Source organism: Parasteatoda tepidariorum, chromosome 1 (assembly GCF_982258835.1).
Source record: "Parasteatoda tepidariorum strain Cologne lab strain chromosome 1, Ptep-v5.0, whole genome shotgun sequence".
Lineage (NCBI taxonomy): Eukaryota > Metazoa > Arthropoda > Arachnida > Araneae > Theridiidae > Parasteatoda > Parasteatoda tepidariorum.
The window spans coordinates 81,534,253-81,553,885 of record NC_141755.1 but is presented as its reverse complement, the minus strand read 5'-3'; the positions used below and the strand labels follow the sequence as shown (position 1 = coordinate 81,553,885).

The 19,633-nt window shown below is 30.6% G+C and overlaps 1 protein-coding gene and 2 long non-coding RNA genes across 3 annotated transcripts in view; 1 reads left to right on the top strand and 2 right to left on the bottom strand.

Moving 5' to 3' along the window:
- LOC147816564 (uncharacterized) overlaps positions 1–19,633 on the bottom strand; it is a 127,030-nt gene that overhangs the window by 18,917 nt on the left and 88,480 nt on the right. The window lies entirely within an intron of this gene.
- Positions 1–19,633, top strand: part of LOC107438776 (C-Maf-inducing protein) — a 127,075-nt gene that overhangs the window by 87,017 nt on the left and 20,425 nt on the right. Inside the window, exons 5-6 of the mRNA XM_043047724.3 lie at positions 5,894–5,983; positions 15,754–15,861. Coding sequence (XP_042903658.2) covers positions 5,894–5,983; positions 15,754–15,861 — 198 coding nt within the window. The remainder of the gene's footprint in view (positions 1–5,893; positions 5,984–15,753; positions 15,862–19,633) is intronic.
- Positions 16,502–19,573, bottom strand: LOC147816565 (uncharacterized). Its single transcript, XR_015435447.1, has 2 exons — positions 17,693–19,573; positions 16,502–17,580 (listed from the first exon to the last, which is right to left on the bottom strand). It is a non-coding gene; the product is annotated as an uncharacterized LOC147816565 (long non-coding RNA).

Sequence of the window (19,633 nt, the reverse complement as noted above, 5' to 3'; positions counted from 1 at the left end):
TCATTAAAGTTATGGTAGAAGTTTCACAAATTATACACATTTTCAAATTATACACATTTCGCTAAACTTAGGATTTTTTAATAGAGAATGTTATTACCTTAAAATTTATTCAAGCATCCTGGTCCTATGAATATCTGCTATTTTCACTGAATTTTTCAACTATGCATGCTTAAATAAACCTTTAGAAAGGCTATGTAGTTTAAAGAAATTCCCTCTTTTAAATATGCGTTGTTATTGTTTATGTTCATATTATATTAAAGAACTTCGTTAACGAATTGTTATTTATGATTTTTTTTTCTTTCCTTATTTTTTTAAGTCCAGTGCATTTGAAAATTAAAAATACCTGAAGAGAATCTCTCGTAATTTTTTTATATTAATCCTTTAGAAACCGTTTACATTTGAAGAAAATTTTAATTACAATGTTCTAGGGTCATTCTAATTAACAGTTTTGTTGTTCTGATTGTTCCTATTTTTTAAATCTTTAGTACTTGAAAAGACTTTTAATTACGAAGTATTATTGCGAAGTATTTGGTTATTGGAGAAAATTTGAGATTTAAAGCATATTTTGTTTACTTACATTATTCACTTTATTTGTAAAATGTAAAATTTTGAAAATTTTCCTAATAACTGAAGCCATAGTAAAATAGCTTCAATTATTTGTGTAACAAAATATAATTGACAGGTTAACCTATTATGTTCTTGTTTAGAGTCTTGGTAAGAGGCGCTATACTAACTATTACTACCTATAGAAATCATTTATATTTAAAGGAAATTTTAATTCTAGGGTCCATTTCATCAACAGTCTTGTGATACTGTTATTTTAACTGTTCCTATCTTTAGAAATATTTTGTACTTAAAGCGACTTTAAATTGCAGAGTATTGTAGCATTTAGTGTTTTGGAAATTTGAGATTTAGAGTATATTTTAGAAATAACTAATTTTATGTAAAATTTTTATTTTATATCCATTATTTACCTTATTCGTAAAATGTACAATTTTGAAAATTTTACAAATAACTGAAGCTATAGATACTAATATACTATAACTATAGACAATAATATACTAACTATGTGTACAAATTTTTAATTGAAAAGTTTCAATTACATTACAATTCAATTTATATCTATTATTCACAACAACTGGGATACTGTTCGTGTTATACAAAGAAGGCAAACAGAAATGCTCAAGAACTACTTAAAAGCCGAGGAATAATAAATACTGGATAATTGAATTATTAAAGAACAATTATAAATCAAAATTATTATAAAGAATGTGGGGTGTTGGGTATTAAACTGCCTTTGAAATACTCTTATTGGTATCTTTTACTTACTGATTCAGTTAAGGTTACGTGAATGAATTCTAAAAGAATTGTTCTCGTCAAACTATAAACGTGTAATCTGAAAATAGATTACTAACATAATAAATCCAGCAATCAACTGTTATTCGGCGGAGCACTAAAATCTATTCCAAAACTTTCCTTTTTTATCACTTGTCGAGTTCATTTTCCATTTTAAGTAGACGTTATTTACGCAAGTCGCAGCTGAATTGATTAAAATCTTTACATTTAATATTTGTGTTTCAAATTTTTAGTCGCGTGATTATTTGACGGTTTGTGACGTTAGTCGCAACCTTCTCATTCATGCAACTGTAGAACAACGAAATTTGTAATCATTCTTAACTTTTATTAGGCATGTCATGATTAAATAATGGATTCGCTTAGATTGGACATAAACCAACTCTCTCTCTAAATGTCAATTGTTAAAAAAAATGATTTTAAAAATCGTAATAAAAATATTCTCACGTAAATTGAATTTTTTTTTTTTTTTGTTATTTAACACGTTTAATGACACGCTAATTTTACATGGCTTTGCCCGTCTGGCAAAACGGTAAATAAGTACGAACTAAATTTGCAAATATTAGACAGTCTTTGCTAGTTTTTTAAAAGGCATATCTGACATGACATATCTGAAAAAAGGTAGTGAATTATAGTTTTTTTTATTTAACGCGTTGAATGCCACGCTAATTTTACATGGCTTTACATTTACCGTCTGGCCAAACGGTAAATAAGTACAAACTAAATTGGCAAATATTAGACAGATTTTGCTAGTTTTTTAAAAGGTTTAGCATGACCTATCTGAAAAATGTGGTGAATTATAATTTGTTTTTATTTAACACGTTGAATGCCATGCTAATTTTATATGGCTTGCCCGTTTGTCCAAACGGTAAATAAGTACAAACTAAATTTGCAAATATTAGACAGTCTTTGCTAGTTTTTTAAAAGGTTTAGCATGACATATCTGAAAAAAGTGGTGAATTATAATTTGTTTTTATTTAACACGTTGAATGCCACGTTAATTTTACGTGGCTTGCCCGTTTGTCCAAAGGGTAAATAAGTTCAAACTAAATTTGCAAATATTAGACAGATTTTGCTAGTTTTTTAAAAGGTTTAGCATGACATATCTGAAAAAAGTAATGAATAATAATTTTTTTTTATTTAACTCGTTAAATGCCACGCTAATTTTACATGACTTGCCCGTTTGTCTAAACGGTAAATAAGTACAAATTAAATTTGCAAATATTAGACAGATTTTGCTGGTTTTTTAAAAGGTTTATCATGACATATCTGAAAAAGTGGTGAATTATACAAGCCTACGAATTGTTTAGAAATAGTGATGGATAAAAATTTAATTTTTATGCATGTTTTTTTGCTAAGACACGTGCGGAAATTTTTAAAAATTTGCTTATTTTATTACATTGATCTCTAACTCAGTAGTATATGCACTTTTAAGAGTTATAGCTCAAAACATAGTTGATAGCCTTCTATGGATATTTTTTGTTTAGGGCGACAGATTTTTTGTCTACATTGCTTAGCGTATAATGAAAAAATATGCCTTATTTTTGCCTAAAAATGACAATTTAAAAATATAGAGTAAATTAACACGTTGAATGCCACGCTAATTTTACATGGCTTGCCAGTCTGGCCAAACGGTAAATAACTACTGACTAAATTGCAAATATTAGACAGATTTTGCAAGTTTTTAAAAGGTTTAGCATGACATATCTGAAAAAAGTGGTGAATTATATAAGCTGCGAATTGTTTCAAAATAGTAGTGGATAAAAATCTACTGAATTGAATTTATTAAACCAAGAATCACAATTAATAAACTAGCGTTTGAAAATATTTATTCGCTGCCCGGATCAAGTTGGCATCTCTGTGTATATAAAAAGAACTATTTTTGTGTGTCCTATATTGCATTAATTTCTTCAAACCATTTTAGTAACGATAATAGCATAAAAAAATTAAAAATTTACTCGAATTATGTGTTTCTAATAATCTTGGGGGTCACCGGTGACCTCCATGGTTTTTTTTAATTTTCTTCGGCGAAACTGCATCGCAAAACCATACGAATAGATCCAACATATAAAACTATGCTTCGGCCAAGTGTCGCCAACTTAGAGAATAATACTCGCTGTTTTGAAGTCGCGTAAGATACATAAATTAAAATATCGATTATTAGTATTACAATGTATTTTATTTACTTTTTTTTGTAACAAATAAGCATTAAGATAACTGATTGCATCTATAATAGACCTTGACCGATTAATGTATAAATTTCAATCTGTATTAAATACACTAGCATTTTATTTCAGCCTCTCAACAAAGCGTAGGTTTGTTAAATAATGGATCACTTTTACTTCAACTAAAAGGTTTATTTAATATCTTTCTTTCTTTCAAAATCTCTTTCAAATCTCTCGTTTGATGCTCCAAATGAATGTGTACCGAAACATCAAGGCACAGTTTACTTTAAGATTAAGTCCCGTCGCCTTAGTTACGACGTAATCGAGGTTTTGTGCGTGGTACAAAGCAGCTTTCACAATAACATTTTATCATTATTTCATTTATTATTGATTTTATCTGAATTCAATATAGCATCAAGTAAAGCCTCTTTGTGACTCTGCTCAGAAAACATTTAATTTGTGTTTTCTTTGTAGCTCTCGATTAAAATATTATATTATTTAATGCTATTATAATATAGTATTTATTTGTAGCGGCGAACAATTTAATAAAACTACATACAAAACAAATAATTTAATAAAACAATTTAATACAACTACATACAAAATAACAAACAATTTAATAAAACAACATACAAAACAACAAACAATTTAGTAAAACTACATACAAAACAACAAACAATTTAATAAAACAACATACAAAACAACAAATAATTTAATAAAACTACATACAAAACAACAAAAAATTCAATAAAACAATTTAATAAAGCTACTTATTTGCTACATATTCAATTGTTCTGTATTTAGATAGATGTATCATAAAATAACTTTAAAACAAAATTGATAATTTAAATTGAATGATTTTACTTTTATTACCATAGAAAAAGGGGAATATTTTTTTTTCAATAAATGGAGTAAATTACTATGATTTACATTTGTGGATTCAAATTTAAATATTAGAGCAAAAATTAGTGAAGATAAATTTTGACTGTACAATTTGATTTTATAATTTAATAGCAAACATAATTAAGTGGATAAATATAAAACTAATAATGAAATAAAAATAAAATAATAAAAAATAAAATAATAAAAGGAATGTTTTTTTTTTTTTTTAAATAGACTTTAAATTTTTTTTTCCGTCTTAAAATGAAAAAAATAGGACTTATAATTTTAGAGAAAGTAATTTCGATAGAGATAAAAATTTATTCGGACAAATTTGGTCGGACAAAAATGCATTGTTTTCCTTTTTAGTCTATTCCTAAAGTTTTTATTTCATTATTTTCTTCTTTTAATTTTTGTGTCTTACTTTATATCAGAAAAAAGGTTGAAATTTCGACTGGCAATGAAAGGCAATAAACTTTGCTTATACCATTTAAGAAACAATTGTTACGTTTACGGGCAGCAAGAACAAGTTAAATTTTGAGCCCTCTAACTAGTCGGAAAGTATTCGGAATTTTGAATGATGATAAATTCTATTTAACGATAAGATGGCAATAAATTCTGTTTGTGGTGGTCATGATATGATTGTAACTTGCATTGTAAGCAAACACAGAGCTCCAATTGAGATCTGAGTTCTCTGGCTAATCGCAAAGTGGTCGAAATTTCGTTTGCGAAAATTCATCCTCACAGGCAAAAAGACGATTCGATAGAAACAGCAAAATGTAGAAAATAGAAAGTAATGTAGAAATTCTTCTTCATTTACTATTTTGTGATTAATATTGTTTGTCAAGAGCATCGACACAGCTGTGTATTATCTTCATGAATACTCCAACTGCATCGGCGAGCGATCATATCTGAAAAAAAAAAATAGATAATTTTTTCCAATATAGAAAATATTTTGTCGTACCTTGTTTAGAAATCGAGCGAGAAAAAATGATTGAATAACATTTTATTACCAATAACTTCGGGTATAGTGATATCATATATCTACTTGCGAAATGCAGTTTACATAGCTTTGTTTAATAGGCATATCTAAAATAAATTGATTATGAGGAAAATTAATTATAAAATAAGACACGAAAATTAATTCCTCGAAATAAATGCACTTTTTAGCGACCGATTCTTGATTATGAATTATGAAAAGATTTTAATCTTAAAATATTTTAATCTGAAAAGATTTTAGGAATCTCTCGTGTTCCGAGTGGTATCATCCGACAAACTCAGTGCAAAGCTTGGAGGTAGCGGGTTCGAATCCCGCCGTAACTCTGGAACTTCGTGATGTCCTTCGCTGAATTGTTCTACTTGTCTTTCCTCTTGACAAAGGTTTATAAGCCTAAATTGAACACACAAGCCTGCAAATGTATGTAATTTTAATAAAACAATAAAGCTTATGCACAGATTTTAATAGAGAGTGTGTGTGTTTTTTTTTTTAATTCTAGGGCTTGGTAGAGATGACTCTTACCACTCCACTTCAAGATGATTGTATTTATAACTCACCTCTCGAACTTATATCTGAATTAATTCAAGAAGTAAGTACTCACAAATTATTTACTTTCATTTCTTTTGTTATTAAATATATTTAATTCATTATAATTATGCACACTTGTTTGCTTTTAAGAACTCCTGAGTGTGTCTGAGAGAGTGTTTCCAATTTTATTTCCTGGTTCTTATTTAAAAAACTTAATTGTAACATGTAATATTCTTCATTGTTTACAAAATCCTTTTGTGGAAAGTTTGTACAGTTATTTCCTATGGATAACTTACATGTTCAAATTATTTATTTGAATTTTAAAAATGTTTCAAAAATATTAAATAAATTGTAAAAAATAATATATTATTGGTCTTATGAAACTTATTAATTAGTTTATCAGTCTATATATGAAAATTTCTTCTATAATTACAATTGTGCAACACATTCTCATAAAAATTATTTCATTGATCATTTTTTTCTGTATATCCTTTTAACATGTTTAGTTTATGGCTCAAATATTTAAGAGACTTGATAATGATTTAGGATTACTGGTTCAATTTAGGTGTAGCTGCAAATTTGGCAGCTAGCTGCAACATAAAGAAAAAAATCTCTATGCATATTTTTTATTTAATACAATGTTAAGAAGTTATTTAAGTACAGTTGAGAGAGATAACGAAAATACTAAGTGTGACGTATTAAATGAGTAAAGGTATTGATACTGTTGGAAAAAAAATTATTGATACTAATTAAATTATGGGGCGACGAATGAAAATTAAGAATTTCATCAACATTTTTATTCTGAAAAACGGATATGTTTAATGTTTAAGAGAACGTTATATCGCGAAGAAATGCTTCATGGCAAATTCTGTTTTACCTCCATTAGTATTGACTGTTTTACCTACATTAGTATGAATTGTTTAAAATAAATTAGTATAGATTCTTTTACGTACATTAGTATGGGCTGCATTACCAACATTACTGTTTTACTTGCATTAGTATGGACTGTTTTAGCAAAATTAGTATGAATTATTTTACCTACATCAGTATGCATTGTTTTACCTACATTAGTATAGAATCTATACTATAGATTGTTCTACGTAGATAAGTATGGACAGTTTTACCAACATTAGTATAGACTCTTTTATTTACATTAGTTTGAATTGTTTTACCTACATTAGTATAGATTGTTTTTCGTACATTAATATGGACTGTTTTACCAACATTAGTATGGATTGTTCTACCTACATTAGGACTCTTTTATCTACATTAGTTTGAATTGTTTTACCAACATTAGTATAGATTGTTTTACGTACATTAGTATAGATTGTTTTACGTACATTAGTATATATTGTTTCACCTACATTTCGTATAGAGTTTTACCTACATTAGTAGAGACTGTTTTGCCTGCATTAGTAGGAACTGTTTTAACTATACTAGTATGTTTTATCTTCATTAGCTTCAATATAAGTATAGGAAAAAAAAACATGCAGCTTAAAATGCTGGAATATCTTTTTCGAAATATCAAAACGCCAACGAATTATTGCTGTATTAGACAGTAGGACAAATTATCACACCCTAATTTGTTTGCATTTTGGTATTTTGAAGAAAAAAGCATTATGCATTTAAAACTTCATGGTTTACTTTTTGTTTACCTGTACCTTTTTTTCCTCTATACTTTAAATTTTAAATTACCAAAATAGAGGTGAAACAGAATTTGTCATAAAAAGTCTTTCCCATAATTTAGCGTCCTCTTAACCTCTCTAAAGGCTTAAATCAAGAGTTATTTCATACATAAATTACATTCTTTTATTATAATATAGTTTGACAATAGTAGTAAAGAAATTAAAAGTTAATATTTTAAGAGTACATTCAGTATGTATGAAACACATCTAAATATATAAGAGTTAAGTAACAATCTCTGGATTCTCTCTGGAGTGGATGTAAAAGCAATAAAAACCTGTTTTATTAACAGTTAAAACTTGCCCTTCAACGTCGCTCCATTACTTTGTTTAATTAAACACGTTTCGATGTTTTTAATTCCGACTCTCTCAATAATGATTCGTCAGATTTTGATAGCATCATTATTTTTCCTGGTGCATCATCTAAATTGTGTCCCCCAATTCAAATAATTTTTAATAAGGATCCTAAAAATATTGATTTAGGGCAGTGATTACGGGGCCACTATTTTATAGAGATACAGCCTATTTTGCATTGATTCACAAAACAGCAGTTATCATTGTGGGCTGGATAATTCCTTTAAATTTTAATCCGTTTTATTTAAAAATTAAAATTCGTGTATGTGAATTATGTAGTTACTGTTCAGCGGTAAAATTTGCTACTTATAGAGTTTTTGGTTAATTGTTTACCACTGACTTTTGTGACTTTTTTAATTCCATTTTGGTTGCAATTCTCTGCATTAAAAAAATGAATAAATAAATAAATTCTGAGTGAAAGCTGTTAAAGATTTTAAGTAAATCGATTAAAGTATTCAAATTAGCTGATTTTCAAATGTCTAACGTTAACTGTTTAGTTTTACATAATTTATTCAATTAGCTAATTTAAATTTTGTTCGAAGCATATAAAGTAACTTAACAGTTTACGAACTTTGTTTTCTTGATGATCTAAAAATATCACGTAGAAAAACAAAAAATCGCAGTTGTGTTCCCTCTTTAAATAGAAACCATAAATTTGGTGTTTTTATGTTTCCTTACAAAAGCTGTTAAAAGACGATTTGTTTCATTGGTTAATACAGTAGGGAACCGATTATCCGGAACGATCGTCACCATCGCTATTCCGAATAACTGATTTTTCCGGTTTTCTGAATCGCTACAAAAAGCCGTTTTTTTATTGTTAAAAGCAACTAAAAAAAAATATTTGGAAATAATCTTAAAAAGAAGAAAAAAAATATAAAGTAATACACTAATGATTATTTCCAAAATGATGGTAAGGTAAACATCTTGAAAAAAAGAAAAATCCTAAAATTTTACGAGGAAAAAGAAATTTTTTTTTTTTTAAATGGCGGGAAAATTTACCAAATTTCGTTCCGGTTTTTTGGTTTTCCGGTTTTCTGATTTCCGGATAACGGGTTCTGTATATATATTAAACGTAACAATCAAAGAAAAAAAAGCATTTTCTTTCCGATATTACGGTTATAGTTTCTTTTCTCAGTGATTGCACTTTTTTACGTAACTTATTTTAATAACTGTTAAAATTTAGTTCAAATCATGCAAAATAATTTAAAAACTCACCTATTTTCCTTTCTCGCTAAACCTAATTCTCTTTTAACACTAGAAAGACTGAACTACCTATATTGCCCAAAAGCAGTCAAAATGACTGCATTGTGAAAGAATAACTAATGTATAAAGAAATTTGTTTAAAATTAATTTTTGATATTATTTTCAGTTATATAACAAGTTATTCGTATATATCAACAGTAAAAATAATTATAAAAGTCACAAAATTCTAAGAAATTGTGTTATTATATACATCATAGTTCTTCTAATTGAAATTAAAAAGCAGTCAAAATGACTTCCTTGGACAATCTAGTGTTAAAAAAAATGTTTTTTTCCCTTAGGAAATCACATTTGTGTTCGTCTTAAATTAAAACAAACATTACACGTCTTTAATGTTTCATTATAAAAGCTGCTAAAATGCGATTTGTTTTAGTGGTTTATATATCAAATGTTTGAATTAAGCAGCAGAAAAAAAAAAGATTTTTTCTTTCCAATATCACGTTTTTTTTTGTTGTTAATGATTGCCATTTTTTACCTAATTAATTTTATTAACTGTTGAAATTTAGCTCAAAACATGCAAACATAATTAAAAAATTTACGTAATTTATTTTCTCTGGAATCTTAAAATATTATTTAGAAAAACAGTTCTTCCCCCTGGAAAGCACATTTGTGTTTGCTCTAAATTAAAACAAACATTACCCGGCTTACAAACATTAAAAAAGCTGCCAAAAAGCGATTTGTTTCAGCGTTAATATACATTAAACGTTTCAATTAAGCAACTGAAAAAAAAATGATTTTTTTTTCTACTTCACGGTTACCGTTTCTTTTGTTCTTGATGGCACTTTTTTTTACGGATGCCGTTGTTTGATACCTTTGTGTTGACAGACGACAACGGAAACCTTTTAAGAGGAAAGCCACCCTGCTTTGATAATTTTAAAGAAATATAAAGAAAAAGAAATATTGGCTTTCTTCCAATGCAGAGGTAAACGAACTGAACTGATGAGGAACGGAGGTGTGTCCCGATTTCTTGGCTGAATTCCAAGTAGATACCCCTTTGGCTACTGATTTCTCTTAATTATTTGCTCTTCCAAACAAGATAACGGCTGTTTATTTTCCCCCATTTAAATCTATGGAGTATATTTTCAATGACTGGTTTGAAGAATGCTCATAATTCTCAGTTTATAATGTAGGTCATCGAGAAAGAATTAATCTAAGATATGAAATGAGTGGCTCATCTTATATTCCGAAGATAATCAAACGCATCCGTAATCGATTGGAAATTGTGTTAATGTTTGTATTATTTCGTCTTTTATTTAGAGCTAGATGATTACCCGTACGAGGTGATAAAAATCATTAAATCAGAAATGCTGCAAAACAACACTCAAAACTTCCGAAACGAAAATCGGCACGATTAATATAAAGCTATAATAATTCCAATTTTGTATATTTATCGTTATTTGTTGCCCTTCCCTGAGGACTTAGGCTATTAGAATAAACACAACACAATTTTAGGAGCTCATTTTATTAAAGTAAACTGTTCTCAGTATCATTTATTTGGCACGTTGCGTAATTGTTGCTCTAGGGCAACTCATGATATTTCAAATTAATCACAGTCGAGAAATTTTCTCTGGTATTTATCCCTTTTGAGGGGCCGTTAAAGACCTATTTTCACAGAATCTATATTATAACTGTTTCTCAATTATCATAATTCCTATTTCCAATATTAATTGAGCATCATTGGCGTCAATAACCGTGTGGCTATGTTTATGGTTTCCCTAAATGAATCAATATTTGTCCATTAAATTTGCTTTTTTTAGTGCATAGTTATATATATATATATATATATATATATATATATATATATATATATATATATATATATATATATATATATATATATATATATATATATATATATATATATATATATATATATATATATATATATATAAACTATGTGTTCAAAATAAAGAAAAATTACGGACATATTATTTCCCCCCCCCCTTTTTTCCATAATAATAATAATAAAATGTAAGACAACTGGAAAAAAAGGATAAAATTTTTTTTAAAAAATCCGGAAAATAAAAGATATAATCTTTTTATCAGCCCACACAATCATATCCGCAAAAAAGAGTGCTTTCTAATATTGTATCAATATAGCCAAATCAAAATATATCAATACAATAGTGTAAGGAGCACTCAAAAAAAAAAAAAGAAAGAAAGAAAGAAAAGAAAAAATCTCTCTCTATATATATATATCGATGTCGCACTTCATGTTACCCATACTTGTCACTATTTTTATTTAATTTATAACTGTAGTTGAACAGATGGCCCAAATTTGGGTTTACGACTACTTATATTTATCTCCGTAGTCTTGTAATTGTGAACCCAATCCATAAGACAAGGAAACTCCTAGATCGAGTATTGCGAGAAATTTTTTTTTTCGCAGAGGGCTTTTTGACGGAACTAACCCGCATTTGCGTTACACGGAGAGAAAAAAAACTACGAAAACCTCCCTCAGTTAGTCTGACGGCAAGGGGACTCTGACCCATGATCCGTCTATCACTGAGGATATTTTACGCTAGCACTGTGGTTGGTGCGAACCACGTGCGGAATTCGTATCGACTAGCCCTCGCTGGGGCTCAAACCCGGTACATCTCATTGGAAGGCGCACTCTCGACCCCCTGAGCCACCACGACTGTCTTGTTACTAATTGCCACAACTTCACGGATCTCCTTGTTTATATTTTAGATGGTTTTGATTTCACAATTTCAATTTAATTGTATTTGAACATGCCTTTAAAACAAAATACAGTTATATGAGTGCGGCTTTAGGTAACGGATCCCAGTTTCAAGTTTATCCCATACCCCAGTTAACCTCTCGTCCATATAAAGTCGCACAAACCCGAGAGAAAAACACCGCAGCAAATAAAAAGGATATAATTTAATGTTCCTTGGGCTGCCCGGCACCCTTTGACCCCAAGTCCGGTATGGGTCCGCTGCCTATAGGTTGGGGACCGCTGATTTAAAGTATATTCATTTTAAACATTGGCCAGAATCCTTTTACACTTTTGAATTTCGATGCAAATTTAAAAATTTATCCTTCGATATTTTATCTAACTAATTAAAATAAAAAAATTTTTTATTTTGATTTATAACCGGCAATCAACAGCCGGCCCATTTTCGGGTTCACGACTATCAACGCTCATCTCCGTTGCATTGTAATTTTAAACCCAACCCAGAAGACAACGGAACTGTTCGAACAAGCACAAGAATAAACTAGCTTTCCGAGAGCATTTTTTGAGGGGACTAACCCGCATTTGTGTTACATGGGGCGAAAACTACAAAAACCTCTCACGGTTAACCCGGCGGCAAATGGATTCTTACCCATGATCCGTCTACCAATGAAAAATTTTCTAAGCCGATTGAGACGGGAGCAGAATTCATTAAATATCAGCCATTGCTCGAATTCGAATCTAGGTCACCTGATGTGTAGGCAAGTGCCTTATCTCCTGAGCCTAAACTTTTATAAAGTAAAAATAGAATTGATAATTTTTAGGTGAAGGTTTTAGTTTTATTGCATTCCTTGTTAATTTTTATTTCCTTAAAGTATGTCCGCTGATTTTTGAAACCCTTCTTCGTTTATCTTTTCTTTTTTTGTATTTCACAAAAAATAGTATTTAAATTAAGCATTATTCGAAAGCCACAAGTTACTTTGATCATTCATTTTATTCCAGTTCTTAAACCGATCTGAAAATTCTAGTTTTTACGGATTCCTGACGAAAAAGAAAATCGAAATGTAGTCGCAATCGTGACACCCGTGAGAACATGGGAAATGTAAAAAAAAAAAGAAAGAAAAAAAGGTGGGAGGGGGGGGGGAAACATCTGCCGGCGTGCTGTCAGTATTAGAAATTCTTCATCTACATTTATGGAATCAATATATCTCATCTCTGACTGTCAGCATTCACATTCTTCTTGTATGATGTACGCCGCAAGTTTCAATGAATTTTTCATTCCTTCGTTGGCTGAAACCTGATTAGTAAATTATAGACGTTGAGAAACGATTGGTCACGTGGGAATTACATAGCAATTAGAAAATGTCGTATGGAATCGGATTTAATGTTGTGTATATCGTGGTTAGTTATTATGAAACTATTGTGTAATTTTTTTATTGAATTTATTTTAAAATTTAATTCTACTTAAAGCAGACGGTAAGCGGTCTTTCTATGTAATGAATTAAAGGCAATGCATGTTAATGTTCGCGTCTTTATATTTTTAAGACGAGTTTGGTTCTGAGAGAGAGAATCTTGGGTCAAATAATTCTTTATTACATTTTATGAGTTAAAAAAAAAAAGATATGAAAAAAAGAGAGATAAAAAAATATATGCAAAACCTACCCATGGTCAGCCCGGGTGTAACAAGTTTTTTTGTTTGGTTTTTTTTTTTTTGAGTTTACGACTACTAATGTTAACTTCGTAGCCTTGTAGTTTTGAACCAATCCAGAAGACAAGGAAACTGCTAGATCAGTACCCCCAGAGGTATTGCTTTGTTATGGGAACATGGAAGACTTTGCGACTAGACAGATTTAACGTGCATAAGTCACCATTTACTATACGGGGAGTCTTCGGCCAGCGGGGATCGAACCCACGTATTCTTGGACATGGGTCCAATACCCTACCAACCAGGCTATCCCGGCCAGATGTTACAAGTTGTCATTTTGAAGTAATGACAACTAAGCAAACCAGCATAGCGTAATTTGGAACAAGACAATTTAAAAAAATCCAAAAATTGGTACGCACTGTCACATTTCTATGTTTTTTTTTTAAAAAAAAGAAACACGTTGCACTAATCATTTTAGAGAAGTTAGTAAGAAAAATATTTGCGTTACTTTTTGTTAACACATTTGTTTTTAACAGTAGTAATGTAGTAATTGGTTGTAACTATTGGTTGTAACTATTAAGTATAGAAAGTCATAATCCAAATGAGCAGAGAACGATAGCGTATGCATTTTTTAGTACTACTGTACCATGCGTAACTCTTTTACAAAGGCTACTATAGTCTTTGTAAATAGTATAGGCTTTTCAGGGTTACGCCATTTCCCCACTTTTCCCCTCCCCGTTACCATAGTATCCACAAATTTCGTTTTTTCCCCACGCCAGTACGTTATTATAATAATATACAGTTATGAGTTATAGATACTCCTTAACTGCTGTGTGAATAAAAATAGTAGCATCGCTGCCTGGTACATCGTTACCAAAGCGACGATGGTAGAAAATGAGATCTTGAGAGGCCAATTTTAATTAGAAGAAGTTTAATTACCTGCTTACCTCCTCCATTTGCATATTTGCATCGTTATAAGAGACAAAAAGAAGAGATTTACAAATTATTCTGAATTTTACTAATCTTAGAGACATGTATATGAGTTGAAATGATAAAAAAATGTGATCGAGAATAAAGATAATAAAGGTATGACATGAGAAAGAAGATTCAATCGAAACCAACTCGCTAGTAATGGAAAAATGATATTTGTGGTTGAAAATAAATGTAAAAACGTAACATGCTGATGTGTAAAAATGGGAAAGCGTAAGTCATAAGAAAAGGACGAATGAATAAAATATGATAAGTGAAAGTTAGGATAAAATATTGTATCATAAAAAAGATTAAACTTTAAATCACATCGGTTGAATTTTGATCAACCGATGTGAAAATTCAATCGAAACCAACAAAAAATTTGATCGAGAATAAAGGTACGACATGAGAAAGAAGATTCGATCGAAACCAACTCGCCAATAATGGCAAAAATGATATGTAAAAATGAAATGATAAATAAAATATGATAAGTAAGTGAAAATTAGGATAAAAATTTGTATCATAAAAAAGATTAAACTTCAAATCACATCGGTTTAATTTTGATCAACCGATGTGAATATTCAATCGAAACCAAAAAAAAAATTTGATCGAGAATAAAGACAAAGGTACGACATGAGAAAGAAGATTCGATCGAAACCAACTCGCCAATAATGGCAAAAATGATATGTAAAAATAAAATGATGAATTAAATATGATAAGTAAGTGAAGGTTAGGGTAAAAATTTGTATCATAAAAAAGATCATAAAACTTCAAATCAAATCGGTTCTTCAGCGAACACTAGTTTCAAAGTTCTCATTGACTTTATTTTTATACAGTTATAGCTAGTTTACGAACAAGGTTTTAATATTTCATTCTAACATTTCAAGCTTCAAATTCGCACATGGATTTAGTACCAGCGCCATATTCTTTTTTATTTTAATATTGAGTTTTGAACAAAATGATTTTTTGCGGAATCTTTCTTCCTATATTTATAGTCTCTTAACTCTTTGAAGCAGAATTTTTATTAAACATAATTTTCGTATTTTTTAAAAATTATTCTGCATTAATTTAGGCCAAAATGAGTTTAAAAAAATATTATATTTAACATTTTAGTTATTTATGCTTACGAAATATATTAGGAAACACCGGTGTCTTTTTTCAGCTTTGAAGGTAAAATCTTTCAAACACTGCTCACTTTCAAACAATAATTTTTTAAAAATTTAAAATTTTTTTAAAATTTCTTTTAGAACTCATCATGGCTTCCTAAATCTCTAAATGAGGAAATAATCTCTGTGATAAGCCCACTTTTGGAATTGACTCAACCTACCCCAGAAATCTGTGACTTTCTGACTAAGGTAAGCAAATTTTATGTAGCAAACTGATGTTTCATGTTAATATTTCTATCGTTTATGATCCTCAAAATTCGTTGATATTTTAGGTTTTTAAATTTTTTCCCCATTTTATCTGAAACAGCTTACTCTCAGCTCATAGGTCTTGAATTTGTAAGTTTTTAAAAATAAATTTTCGGTTTTTTACTTTTTTAATTTTTGAACGAAATATGACTATAATAATTGAATTAATTGGATATAGTAAAGTTGTTATCCGTTACTTGATAAACAATTACAGCACAACATAGTGGCTAAAATTACAAATAAGGCAAACCTGATCTTGAACCTTATTTATAAAAGTATGCTGAGAGCACGATAGGTGGCCATCGAGTTGCATTTGAAACCTGGTGTTGATTTTAGCTTAATGTATGTTCTTCTCAAGTTGATTATCTACTGGTATATACGGGTTGCACGAACCCGAATTAGCCTAGTGATCTTTCATTCTTTTTCCGTCAGACTGTTCCATTTTTATCATTCAACAGATTGCCTTGAAATTGGTAGTGATTTTAGAGCAATGTTGTTACACAGTTTAGAAAAAAGTAGAGATGATTTCAGTTTTAACCACTAGGTGGCTTTGTAAACTATTTCATCAAATAGCTGTAAATCGTTTTTCTTTTTTTTCTAAACCTCAATACCAGTTTTATAACCATCATGTTATAATGACGATACTGTTATACAAAACCGTGGTTGTTCAGGCCATAGAGCGTTCGCCTCCCAATGAGGTGAACCGGGTTCGAATCCCAGCAATGACTGGTTGATACGAATTCCGCATCCCGCTTGCACCGACCACAGTGCTACCGAAAAATATCCTCAGTGGTTGACGGATCATGGGTTAGCGTCCCTTTGCCTTCATGTTAACCGTGGGTGGTTTTCGTGGCTTTCTTCTCCATGTAACTCAAATGCATGTTAGTTCCATCAAAAAATCCGCTACGAAGGCAAATTTCTCCCAATACCTAATCTAGGAGTTACCTTGTCTTCTGGATTGGGTTCAAAATTACAAGGCTACGGAGTTGAACATTAGTAGACGTAAGCCCAAAAATTGGGTCGGCTGTTCAACACTGCTTATAAAATAAAATAAAAGATACTGTTTTACAAAGCCGTGGTGACTCAGGGTATAGAGCGTTTGCCTTCCAATGAGGTGAACCAGGTTCGAATCCCAGCGATGGCTGGTTGACGCGAATTCCGCACCCGTCACCGTCAAGCTAACTGTGCGAGGTGTTCGTGGATTTCCTCCCCAAAAGTAACGCAAATGCGGGTTAGTTCCATCAAATAGTCCTCCATGAAGGCAAATTTCTCTCAATACCTAATCTAGGAGTCTTCTGGATTGGGTTCAAAATTACAAGGCTACGGAGTTGAACATTAGTAGACGTAAGCCCAAAAATTGGGTCGGCTGTTCAACACTGCTTATAAAATAAAATACTGTCATACAACCTCAGTATTTTCTTTCGAAAAATATTAGACTCTTTATAATTCCTTGGGAAGCATACTTGTATATTAATTTTTAAATGTCGATGAGAAACTATTTTTTCATTTTAATTTTTATATACGACTACCTGCTGATAACGTCAGAAAATTAAGAAAATACAGACGAAGGCTTTTTTTCTTCTTTTTTTTACATAAATGTGGGTAACCGTAAAAATTTGCGTGGGGACAAGAAACGAGGATAAAATTGAGGAGTTATTTTCTCTTGAGCATTATGAATTCATTCATTTGATCATTTCCCATCTACTTTATTTGTACCAACGCAACACTTGTGTACTTAAACACAAAATTAATAAATTCTAATGTTTATAAGCACAGTTCAAGTTAATGGCCAATTCAATACAGTAGGTAAAATTTTGAAAACCCAATATATTTTCCTATAAAAAAGTTTCTTAAAAATCAAATTAACTTCAGGTAATAAGTTGAATGAATTTCTTTTCATAAAGCTATCCCCAAAATATTTTTACCCTTCTAGAATAAAAATGGTCCTATAAACTGTTAAAATAAAATTTTATCCCGTGGAATATGTTCCAGTCTAATTACTTATTCAATTAAAATATTTTTTAACTTACCAACTTATTTGTTACCTCAATCCAATCTAAAAATTCATTTCAAAGAATTTTTTTATTTAAACGTAATTTCTTCTCTTCAGAGAAATGTTCTTATTTATTTCATTCCGAGAAATTTAGAGAAGTTTAGTTGTAGGCAGGGTGAAACTTTTCCCGAAAGCAACAGAAAAAGAAACAGGAAAAAAGATTATTGAATAGAGGTCTGATTAACGAAGCTAAACAATTCGTGGAAAAGCAACGATCTCCTATTTCGGCAATATTTGCTCTGCACTAACAGCATTTCTGCGGTCTCGTATATCGATCGCCTGTCGTTGTTGGCATAACTTTAGACTCTTTACTCCTAATTACTTCATGGTTGGATCTCTTTTAAGTGGGGGAACATGCCTTCGCACTTTCAATACAAGCAGGGAGTCTTGACATAATAGCTTGTGACATTTGCATTTCGGTTCTCCGAAGAAATGTCCAATTGAAAGGGGGGTGCGTTCGTATTAAAGGTATTTTATTGGATAAGTGTTTTTTTTCCTTCCAATATATTTTTGCTTTAATAGATTAAAGTTATTTATTTCAACTGAATGTCAGAGAAGACAAATGTCTTTTTTTTTAAATGTTAATTTCATTACGTTAAGCCTTTTAAATGTTAATTTCATTACGTGCTCTTACCGCCCACATTCGACAATCATGCTCAGAAATACATCTTTTTTCCCCTTCTAATTGTTAATGACTGACTGAATATAAAATTGAGCCCCAGTTGTATGTTTGGAAGTGAAAATTATCACATTTTGTAACAGTTTTTCTCTGAAAACTTGACGGCTGTAACCGTCAATTCCCATCACGACATTTTTCTTCTTTCCAAAAAAAAAAATAAAATAGCAATTGATACATTATCTGGAATATTTCGTTTGAACTGAACTGAGTAATTAAAAATAAATTCATTAGTACACTTTGTACTATAGGTGCTCCTTTTTTTTAATTAAATAAAATGTTCAGGACCAGCGAGTTTACTGTTAACAAAAATTGTCATGACCTTTATTCCAAATTCGATGATTTTCAGGCAGTTTTGAGCTAACTAACTTTTAAAACATTGAAAGCGGGTCACGTTAAAATACGTTTTTGAAATTTCTACAATCCATACAAAAGTTTGTTGTTGTTGTTTCTAATGCGACTTGCCACACGGGCAAGCCTGCTTGGTGAAACAGAGCAAATTTAAGGCAGAGCGTGCGTTTCTTGTTTTTCAGTGGCGCCATCTATGGCCAAGAATTCGACTTCTGCCACACCATACGTCGCACCCGTTTATAGGGCAGACCCATTCATACATCCATTTATTCATCCACAGATCGTAATTTTGGCCTGACTCAGATAACGATCGATCTCCAATCCAGTATCCCCAGAGGTTTTGATTTGTTATGGGAACATGGAGGACTTTTGCGACTCGACAGATTTAACGTGCATCAGTCACTTTACTACACAGGGAGTCTTCGGCCGGCGGGGTTCAAACCCACGAACTCTCGGACATGGACCCAGCGCCCTACCGACCAGGCTATCCCAGTCCTTATACAAAAGTTTGAAAAGTGGTAGCAAAACTATTTCGTTTCCTCTTTGTTTTTCAAAGAAATTATCCATTCGCGAGTGTCACAAGCATGAATGATTCAGTATGATCAGAAAAGTTTTCCTGCAATGTAATATAAAAT